An 11805-nucleotide genomic window follows, 5' to 3' on the forward strand; every position below is an offset into this window, starting at 1 on the left:
CCAGCCAGCCAAGCCACCCACCAAGCCTCACTTTCACCACCCATCCAGCCAACCTCCAAACCATCAACACCTCAACCCACCAACCTACCGCAAGACGTAGCTACCATTTCCCCAGAACTGAGTAGTGTTTCACAGCGGGGGGCTCTCCAGAAGGAGATGAGAAGGAGGCTGCTGAGAGGGGGGGGGGGGTGCTCAGTTGCACATGGGCATAAGTCTATTTCATTTTTTTAATACAAAGGGGGACGCTGACAGGCTTATTATGAGGTCAAGGGGGGTGTTGGCTCACAGGAGTATTTGTTGAAAACCACTGGTCTAGTGTGCCAGCAAGCCAGCCCACCTTCCATCAAACCAACCCAGAGACACAGATACTATTTCCCCAGATCTGTCCAGACCAAGGACAAGCCAGGCGCCCACCAAACCTACTCCAAGATACAGCTAGCCATTTCCCCAAAGTGAGTCCAAAGCATTTGTTTTTGCAGACAGACGGTGAAATTTCTGCAGATGCTTTTCTCTGTTGGTGCTCGTTGCAAGGGTCTGCATACCACCTCCATGGTGACGCACCCTTGAACTGGTTGACCAACAGCTCACTGACATCTGTGTAGACGCGTTGTCCCACACCCTTAAAAATGTTTGCAATGCATCCCCACTTCAACCCCTCCTCCCTACCTACCCCACTACACCTGGCATGTCGTATGCTAACATAGATCAAACTGGTGCGAGCTGAGGATTTGTGTTCGACCTGACTAGGGTGTTGTGGATGGAAGGTTTGCGACGATATTGAGTTCTTGCTCAAGTGGGGTAGACATTACATTAAATTACATTTAGCAGACGCTTTTGACCAAATCGACTTACAATGACAACATGCCAGCAAGTACTGTACAGAGTAAGGGGTAAGTAGTACAGAGCGCAGCAGTAAAGTAATGTAGAACAGATAGAGAGCAGAAAAGCAGTGGAGGATCTATGAAATGCAGTGCAGGTTAGTACCCATAGTCAGAGGTGAGGGTCATTCCATGTCAATTCACACGATTCCCAAGAATCTCCCGAGGTGACCCTCTCCAATTTGCCTGATATCTCACATACAGGTGTCTTTTGAAGCCAATTGAAACAATCCCAAGTATTGGCATCCTACGCCTAACGGTTGTGGAGATGAGGCCCTCCAAATTTGGGTGACACGCCCATTTTTCAAGCCTGTGAATGGAATGGGACAAACTGTACAAGCCTATTTGGACACACCTAGTTTTAGTATGAAGGAAGATACTGTATACAGGCCTAAAAATCGCCATACCCCCTAAGTGTGATCCTGTCTATGAGACGGCGTACTTACAAATAGCATACCTTGATTATTTGTGGCTATATTAAGCCTTGAAAACTGAATTTGTGAAAAGCGGGATGAAGATTCTTGACTTTTTGGGGTTCTAGATCTTGGAAACTATGTAGGCGATAAAGACATGATCGGATACATGTAGTGGAGTGACCACAACTGCATCTGCTTTGCCATTTTTAGTTTGAATCAAGTCGAGTTGGTTCCCATTTTCTATGAGTCAGAGGCCAAATCACAAGGATCTGCGCAAGCTTGCAGCAAAACTGCTTGTTAATATACCAGCCTATGCCAATCGTTGAGTACGGCCCAACACAATATCACTGATTAGTGGGTGTATTATTGGTCACACGTCACTAATGGCCCAGTAGTTAGACAGCCACCGATCAACAAAATCTGAGTCATATGAGCGTAATTGCTGTACTCTAAAAATCACAAGACATACAGTAATGGCGCCAAGAAAAAGTGAGGGTAAATTAGACCTACTATATGTGAAGCACACCTGCTGTGCTGGTTGCTTTGTACACAGAGAATCACACATATACACACTCAGGTTACTGCACACACATGAATATTGTATACCTACTGACTGTGTACATGCATGCAGACGTGAGAACACACATACACATATGTGACGGACACCTCTTACATGCGTTGGACACACAGGCGCATGCACGCACGCACACAGGCACGCACACACACACACACACACACACACACACACACACACACACACACACACACACACACACACACACACACACACACACACACACACACACACACACACACACACACACACACACGTATGAAAGGCCTGACATATGGGTGCAAGTTAAGTGGCAAAGCAGGGTGTTTAATTCTGAAGGTTTTTCCAGCCGATCCATTACTGATCTTTTTCTCACTGCCTAAAGTGTTTCTGAAATGGGTGCTGAGAGGAGAGGAGAGGAGAGGAGAGGAGAGGAGAGAGCAGCTTACTGAAACGCTCTCTCGAGTGTCCCATTTTGCATCCTCCTGCCACCCCGAGAGAGGATGAATATTAAAGACCGCATTTTTAACGTGCTACTCCGTTTCTACTGTGTGCAATGCTACCAGGGATGCCGACGGGGGAGGGGGGACAAAGGGGTCAGTTGTCCCGGGACCAGGGAAATTACGGGGCCCAGAATTGGGTCCTCATTACATTTCATGTGTTAGGTGAGAGGGGCTTTCACATGACTTTGTCCCCGGCCCAGCCAAAGCTGTCAGCGGCTCCTACAGCCATCTTGACATGCAAGAAAGCTACTACATACACACTCTCTGCTCTGGATAAGCACCTGATGTGAGCTAAGTTAAACTCACAGCAGCACCAGGGCTAACCATATAGTCGATGACACTGCAGTGAGTGTGAAAACCTGTTGGAAATTAACACTTGATCAAAAGCCCAGAAGTGCTACTATTACACTCACAGTCTCGTTCATAGTGCATGCATGGAACTGGCTTCTTCAAAAAGCTTCCACCACCTCCTTTCCAACACCCCCAACAACCACCACCTCCTCCACCACCATCGCTAGCACACACACACACAGCCCCCCAACCCCCCACCCCTCACGGAGTTGAAATGCTCCCCTCAGCATCTCGCACCTATGAGATGCTGCTGGTGCAGGGAGCAGCGAGTGAGCTGGACTGAGGTCTGGAATAAATGTTGGCACTTTGAAGGAAATGGAATTTTCTTCAAATCCATTTTTCACTCGACTACAGATCTGCTGATAGCTCACTTGTGCTGAACTGTTCCCTCTGAACTTCACAAGCACACACAAACATGGAGGGTGACACACACACACACACACACACACACACACACACACACAAACACATATGCACACAGTGCCACATACATACAGAGAGAGAGAGAGAGAGAGAGAGAGAGAGAGAGAGAGAGAGAGAGAGAGAGAGAGAGAGAGAGAGAGAGAGAGAGAGAGAGAGAGAGAGAGAGAGAGAGAGAGAGAGAGACATACTGAGTGGGTGGTGGGTGACGATGCTGGAATCTAATAATAGTGTGTGCTGCTATCTTCAAGGAACACGTTCTCTGTGAGAGCTCCATAACTGTGGTGGCGGTGGTGTACCGTAGTCTACTGTGTGGGCAATGATACATGAAAATATATTTTCCGATGTCGGGGAGTGATAATGCTGGAAGACATGTGCCTGTGTGCTACATATTGCCATATCAAAGACACATAGTGCAGCACTTTGCGGAACCGTGCGGAAATAAAAGACCAACTCAGCAAAAAAAAGAGAAAAAAAAAGATCAATGATCTCATCAATCAAGGCCACAGACAACCCTGAACATTATTCTCTGAAGAAGGGTAAGATTGGAAGAAAAGAAAAAAAATGAACCTGTTTGCAGCTTACACATTTCAGTTATGAATGGCATGGCAAGAGCAGATGGCCGGTCAAACATTAGCGGTGTGTGAAAAACAAGAGACTAGGGACATCGTGGAAAAGAGCCAAGAGGAAAAGAAAAGAAAAGAGGAAAAGAAAAGGGCACGGAGAAGGACAGACATGACCCTGCCGGCCGGACGGCCGCTAGTACAGCATATGTGTTGCTGCTTGTCTGACGACATCGCTTCCACCAATCACAACCAAGGTCTTGCACTTGGCATCACAAAGGGCACTTTTTTTTCAAGTTTATAAAAAAGTGGTGTACTGTGTTTAGACCACCTGAGGGGGGAGACGACTGTTGCAGCACAGATGAACGAATATACTAGTCTACCGAAAATAAACACATTGCTGTATTACAATACAATTTTGTTAAGAAATGTGTATTGGAATAGTTGAACAACAGAAAAAAAAACTGAATAGAATAGAACAGAACAGATTAGAATAGAATAGAATAGAATAGAATAGAATAGAATATACAGTAATGGAATAGAAAAGAATAGAATAGAATAGAGTTCCTGCGGCTGTTGTCATAGACGCTGGTCGCGTGACGAAAAACGATGGGCGTAATTTGGCAGTAATCGCGTCATGTGTCATAATAAATACATGACAAATCAATAACTGCATAGTTGAACAAACAGACCTTACTAAACCTTAAATCATCATAGCTTCATCTCATTTTCCAACTTGTTTCAACAAACAGCCGAAGCTTATGATAACATATGGTATGATCACATTGCAGGGTATGGTTTGTGCTGTCGAGCTGCCGCTCTGCATAACGAGAAGTAAGGAAGATGTACACGCTGCCTCAGGGCGAAATCACAAATAAAAACGATCAACATAGAGCCCACAAGGGATGAACACTGGAACACAAGAGGAGTCCTGCGAAACATGCATCAACTAGCCCTCAGGCCCGAACCTGTCCATGTCAGTGGGGGTAATATCTCATTCTCTCTCTCTCTCTCTCTCTCTCTCTCTCTCTCTCTCTCTCTCTCTCTCTCTCTCTCTCTCTCTCACACACACACACGCTCCCACTCTCTCTCCACTCCAGCCATGCCACTACTGCCACCTGCTAGAAATGACCGGTAGTGCAACTAAACTGATCTGACCTCTCTGCAACAGCGGACTATCCAGCAAAGCCATCGAAAAGAGTTAGTTAGAAAAGAGGCATTGTGTGTGTGTGTATGTGTGTGTGTGTGTGTGGTGCATGCGTGCGTGCCTGTGTGTGTGTGTGTACATACGTGCAGACCTAGACCTAGACCTGCGTGTGTGTGTGTGTGTGTGTGTGTGTGTGTGTGTGTGTGTGTGTGTGTGTGTGTGTGTGTGTGTGTGTGTGTGTGTGTGTGTGTGGGTGTGTGTGTGTGTGTGAGCCTGCTTATGTACTGTATGCCACTTGGATGCATCTTTGTAGGTGTAACTTTGTGTCAAGTCATTTTCTGCACCCATGCCAATTGTCACTTCTGCAATCTCCATAAATGACTGATTTATGTACCTCTAATGCTTGTGCTTCTAATGCTAAATTTAAGACGTTTTTGACTATGTCCATTACTGTCAGTGATACAAACACTGTCTATCAAAATATACACAAGTAATAGGCCAACAATAAGAGACAAAGAAGAATGGTAGTGGGGTTCCCTTACCCTTGTTGTCATCTGTAAGCCCACTTTGAAGAGTGAAGTACACAGGGCCACTGGATCCATATCTGTAGTCCATGTTGAAGCCGCTTTTGCTCACTTCAGCTGGCCTTACTGCACTGCTGAACGAACTTCATGAAGGGGAAATAAAAAAGAGTAAAAGGGTTTAATATTTAAGAAATATATGGCATACAATTCCTTTATTTTTAAGGCATAGGTATTATTCTGCACCTTTAATCAGTTTGTCAGGTTAATGGGTAGTCTAATAACAGTCATGAATTATACCGTATAACCGCAGCACCCTGTTATCACCTATACATTATCCCTACCTGCTTAATGATAATGAACTTTAAGGTGAGCTGGGGTGAAGTACTGAAAAGGCAGACACTATTTCTACAGTGTTTGAACATCACTCTTGTTTGAGCCCCCATTTCACCCAGTGAGATGTCTCATCTGGTGAGTTCATCAAGAGCAGATAGAAATAGATGTCTGTAAACAATTGGCCTCCCTGCCCAAAATTGGAGTGGATGTTATGGTGGGGCTATTTATCAAAGGTCTGGTTTTGTGATTTCAGTGTAACTTTACACGTGATCTCAGAATGACGTTTTGCACTGTAGGCTATGTGCCTATTCAAGCATGTTATAATATCCTGTGGCATATTGTAATATTGCTGAAAATGAATTGAATTTTCCTTATGCAAGTATTTATTTTCCATTAAGGGGAGAAGGCAGTCAGGTCCTCAAGCCTTGCTGCAAGGCTATGGATATCCTGATTATGATAAAATGAGTCATTACAATGATAAGGTGTGTTGTAATTATGATTAAAAGGCTCATTATCGTGAGATAGAATATCAATGTAGGCTACTTTCAGTAATTGCTTAATAGTGGGGCTTCTTAAGTCAATATTTCATTAGAATCTTTCACTTGGTGATACAAGCACCAAATCAGGTACACAGGTGCTCCAGGGCCTACTCTCCCAGAAAAGGTCGCTATCCAGGTGAAAAAACAAGATGGCGGCCATTTTTCAAGATGGCCGCCTCATTAAAGGTGAAAAAAGCTGTTTTCGTCTTAGAATGGCAAGTAATATAGATATCTGAGTGATGGAAATATTAAAATGTATGCATTCTGACCAGGACAAATTCATAGTATCATTATTTCATCACAAAATGGCCACCACTTTTCAAAATGGCAGCCCTTACGTGACTGAAAATGCACATTTATGACATACAGCTGTCCGATAGCAGGTATTCAATAATGCATACTAACCTTGCCATCACTGTTGGAATACAATGTTGAAAAACAAATTTGTTTACATTCTGTATTAGAGTGATGTTATAGCACAACCAGGGCACAGTGGTGACATCACTACTGTGAGACTCAGCATGGGGTTCAGTGTCGGCTTGTGGTACAATAGCTGTAGTTGTAGTTTACTAACTCTTTAGTATACTCAGTTAAGTTGTATTGCTAGTATTTATAGTCTCCCATATGCTATCCAATAAGACCCTGTATATAGCTTAATTAGAAATGTAGTTAGTGTAGTTAGAAATTTAGTTAGATAGACGCACCTGAATTGACAGGATGTGCCAGCGCGGGAGAGCCGAGCCAAGGGTAACGGGGCTTCAGTTACCCGGATAGTGTACAGATTGCACGGGACTTAAATGACACTGGATGAACGATTGGGCTGGGTGTAGGGCAGAAGTTGCCTGATTTTCATAGACTTCAGATCACGTACCGCAATTCTGGTCTGACCAGGACTATAACGATTAGCGTTTCCATACAGGACGAACTTTGTTTCCATGGCCTGGTTAACCTGCCCCCCTCGACTTGCTACTGGTTGAGGGCTGTGCCGAAGTTTAAACCAAACATTTCTTAGCCCAATAGAAAGTCTCTGCTTCAACCACGTCACTGCCTTGAACACATCTCTACCCAGGACTGTTGGAAATGCACAGTTGATTGGTTCCAGACAAAGTGGGTAGAGATCCCGCTGTAGCGAGAAAGAGCAAGCTCCTGGCCCTAATGTGTGTAGCTGAGCCGAAGGCAGGAGATGACTTAACCTTGTTGTGTCCCATATCTCAATGTGCTTTGATAATTTGAACGGTTGGGTGGTAAAAGGATAGACCCTCGGCCTTTAACCGTATTACACAAGATGTCTGCTAAAAATCCATTGAGCTGCAGTACGTGTCGGGAACAATACCTCAATCACCCTGACCCTGAGCACGGGGGCCCCGCAAGGTTGTGTGCTCATCCCCCTGCTGTTCACGCTGCTGACACATGACTGCACAACGACCCACAGCACTAACCATCTGATGAAGTTTGCGTACGATACAACACTGGTGGGCCTCATCACTAAGGGTGACGAGACTCACTACAGAGAAGAAGTAGACTTGCTGGCCAGATGGTGTAAGGACAACAACCTCCTGCTGAATGTCAACAAGACCAAGGAGATTGTTGACAACTTTCAGAGGGGCCAAAAACAACTGCTACCACTGAACATCGACAATGATGTTGTGGAGAGAGTGAGCAGCACAAAATTCCTTGGAGTGTACATCAGCGACGACCTCTCTTGGACCACAAACACATCAATACTGGCGAAGAAGGCCAAATAGCACCTCTACTTTTTGTGCAAACTGAAGAAGGCAAGTGCTACACCCTCCATCATGACAGCATTCCACAGAGGAACCATCAAGAGCATCCTGATCAGCTGTGTGACACAGTGTGGGGAGGAGGTTGCACAGAGCAAAACAGGAAGACACTCCAGCGCATTGTGAACACAGCGTAGAAGATCATTGGAGCGCCACTCCCTCTCTGTAGGACATTTACACCACCCGCCCCACCCGAACAGCACTGATGATCACCAAGGACATAAGTCACCCTGCACACAAACTGTTCAGTCTCCTGCCCTCTGGAAAGAGGTACAGGTGCCTCCGCTCAGATACCACCAGGCTGGCAAAGACCTTCATACACCGAGCAATCAGGATGCTGACAACTTAACTCGCCCTCCTATCACTGATAGCCCCCCCCCAACACTGAATTGTGATTGCACATTCTACTTGCACTAACTCGAACACGCACGCACGCACGCACGCACGCACACACGCACACACACACACACACACACACACACACACACACACACACACACACACACACACACACACACAGCACTGAACTAACTCAAAGGCACACACAAACATGCACACACATGTTGCTGCTGCTTCATGCCTGTTACTTAATGACTGTACTGGAAAACTGGCTACCAACTATAGTTGTAAATATTGCACATTACAATTGCTTACTTTATATGCATTATTATTTCACAATGCTACTATCACTATATCACAATCGTCACAATAGGACATAACTGAAAATGCACAACAATACCTCTTCTTAATACATGTTCTATGTATGTCTGTTGTTGCCCAGTTTTCCACTTTATGTGTCTGTAAGGATATTGTATAGGTACTCTAGGTGTAATGCATGTATACTGTCTATGTCTAATTGCCTAAGTCCACACCTAAAGTCTATGTCTATGTCTGCATGGGAAAGTAAGAAACGTAATTTCAATTCTTTGTATGGCCAGTGCATGTAAAGAAATTGACAATAAAACCGACTTGACTTGACTACTAAAACAGACTGGAAGAAGTGCTGCCTCTGTCAGAAAGATACAAAAGAGGAGTTGAAGTCTCCCCTATTACAGCTGTAGTTCTGATGGCTATTCCATGCTAGCCACAAACATACCACAATTTCAAGAGCTCAACCTGCTGCCTATCAGGTTAGATATATAAAGATTGGGTGAAGGAGGTGGTATTGCAGTGTTGCAGTCAGCAATTTTGCAATTCTCCAGGATGCAGGATTAGAGATGATGTGGATCGAATTTGGCCATGGTCATTCCATCAGGTGGCTGCCAATTCATGACATGATGTTGAATCTTGGGCCAGAGAAATCCAAAAGCATGATGTCCTTGTCCTTCCATTCTTTCACTGGCTGTGATGTTGTATCAGCTTTCCATAGCAAAGGCAAGAAAACAGCATGGCAAACATGGGACGTCTGCCCTGAAGTGACTCATGTCTTCAAAAACCTCAGTTCATACCCAGAAGTATACTGAAGATACTGACCTGAACCTTCTTGAGAGGTTTGTCATCAATATTTATGACAAGAACAAGACAAGGTTGAAGACTGGACTTGTTTGCTCGGAAACAAAGATCCTATGATGCCATTCCACCGACAAGTGCATCCCTTGTCCATCATGTTAAACGGTCCGCTGCCAAACTGCCTGTATATGGGACCGGGATACTGTGTGCAAAATGCAAATTGAAAGCCCTGCCAACTGAGGGTGGCAAAAAGATGGCGAGGCCTGGACAGTTCTCTGGTCAAAGCTTCCTACAATTGCGGAGAGTTGCCAGCAACTGACAAAATGTGGATGCAAGACTGACTGCCGAGGAAGATGCAAATGCTATTGCTTTAGCCTTAACTGTACACAGTTATGTTCCTGCAAATGTGAGGACTAAAAATAACTAATCCAACATCATGTGTATCAGAGAGTTTTCCTACCCAAACAACAAACATGTAATCATTATAGGCTTACTTCTGTTTTTGTAATATTTAGAATCATTCAGTGAGTGTTAGTTTATTTACATGTAATTATGAAAATACTATAATTGTCAATATTTTTTTTGTGTATCATTGAATTTTCCATGCTCAACATAATATATTTCCATACATAGACATTCAAAATATGATCAGTCAATCAAAATATACATAAAAGCCATTTAAAAGCAGTTCAATTGGCGGCCATCTTGGAAAATGGCCGCCATTTTGTTTTTTCACCTGGATAGCGACCTTTTCTAAAAGGGTAGGGTCTGAAGCACCTCTGAACCAAATTTGATGCTTGTATCACCAAGTGAAAGATTGTTTGAGGTAATTGCTGCACTATAATACACGTATCAATAGCTGAGTGTAAACAAACCATGAACTCGACTTGTGGTCCCCTCGAATAGCCTACTTTATCTTTAATTTTAAGCATAAAGTTAACTTAATGAGACGCTTGAGATATCACCAAGGACCAGTGAGTTATCTAAGATGTGACATTAAAACGTGCAGCGGATATTTGTTTGTCGATTCTGCCTTGATTCAAACTAATTCGATACCTCGTTTCAGGACGGTTTTTTGCCAGAGCTTAATTATTTTCCAATGTTAGCTATTGCAGGCGATTTGTTGAACAGGGACTTCGAATAAACAACTGTCCCAATACACAACGGTAAATAAGTTAAGAGTTTAGAAATGTACAGAACAGTAGCGTATTGGCTTACCTCAGTCGGAACTCAGCTGCAAGCACTGATATCCATGCGTCCTCGTGGGCGCGAGAATATCAATATTGCCGCCTACTTGCCATCAGCCTCCATACAGCGCGCATTACTATTATTTTTGTTTGTATGTGAAGGAACAAGTTTATCCACCATGAAGATTGCCGCTTGGGAATAAGTTAAGTTATTTCTTCTCTTCACTTGACAGAGTTGTTGGTGTTTCAGCATCCACCAGACACTGGGATATCCCCCCTTGTACTCAACTCGTGCACTTAAAATCTGTCTGGTATCCTAGTGAAGCCAGGCTATGACCAAAGTTGTTTTCCTCTCTCCGACATTTTATTTACTTGAGCCAAGAGTTTTCCTGGCAATCTCAGACTGCTGTCATTTGGCTACCATTGGAATTTCCTGCTGTTCCTCAGCGTCATCTGCCTCAGCCTATGTAAATGTAGCCTACACATGGGGGTAAAGCAAAAGTACAAGCACTCTTGCGAACACTCCTCTGGAGATCTTTATCGACAAAGGATGCAATTAAACTCAACTCTTTTTGCACAGGATAAACAACATGACTCAGTTGTCATGGAACAGGGACTTCATGTAAATATTGCCAAAGAGCATAACAGCTGAGAATATAGGGTAGAATGCCCTAAAGTGGGACGATGCCTAATGTGGGACACCTTAAGGTTTAAGGGGTGTAGCTTTGCCCCAAGTTGGTAAATGTTTACAAAACTATAACCAAATAAAAGCCCTATCATCCTGTTATCATAATATCATGATTTAGTAAATTTATAGTAATTCTCCGGCGAGGGGTTACAATCAAGAAGAAGGACCCTGAGTGAAGTCCATCAAAATGGCAAATTACATAGCATTTGTGCAAATTTGTCTTTAGGGTATAAATCAATTCCAATCAAAGCAACATTGCCATTTTTTTGATAAATATGTTGGATAGGTATATGTTCATCAGAAAATAATGTGTGGTATATACAAAATAATGTTATATTTTATTTTTAAACCATATTATTAGTGTCCCACTTTAGGATAGGTGCGTCCTAAAGTGGGACACAAGATTTTCCTAATGTGGGACAGTTGTAAAAGTAGTAATTTAATAAGTCAAACAATTACTATGAAGTCAAACA

The 11805-nt window shown here is 43.6% G+C and overlaps 1 protein-coding gene across 2 annotated transcripts in view; it reads right to left on the reverse strand.

Annotated features, from left to right (window-relative positions):
* Window positions 1-10857, reverse strand: part of znf385d (zinc finger protein 385D) — a 179583-nt gene extending 168726 nt beyond the window's left edge. For both annotated transcript variants that reach the window (XM_063199414.1, XM_063199413.1), the window contains exons 1-2: window positions 10676-10857; window positions 5374-5498 (exon numbers count right to left, since the gene is read on the reverse strand). In XM_063199414.1, coding sequence (XP_063055484.1) covers window positions 5374-5446 — 73 coding nt within the window. In that variant the 5' untranslated portion in view covers window positions 5447-5498; window positions 10676-10857. The remainder of the gene's footprint in view (window positions 1-5373; window positions 5499-10675) is intronic.
* Between the last annotated feature and the right edge of the window lie 948 nt (window positions 10858-11805).

The sequence above is a fragment of the Engraulis encrasicolus genome, chromosome 5, assembly GCF_034702125.1.
Source record: "Engraulis encrasicolus isolate BLACKSEA-1 chromosome 5, IST_EnEncr_1.0, whole genome shotgun sequence".
In the NCBI taxonomy this organism is placed as follows: domain Eukaryota; kingdom Metazoa; phylum Chordata; class Actinopteri; order Clupeiformes; family Engraulidae; genus Engraulis; species Engraulis encrasicolus.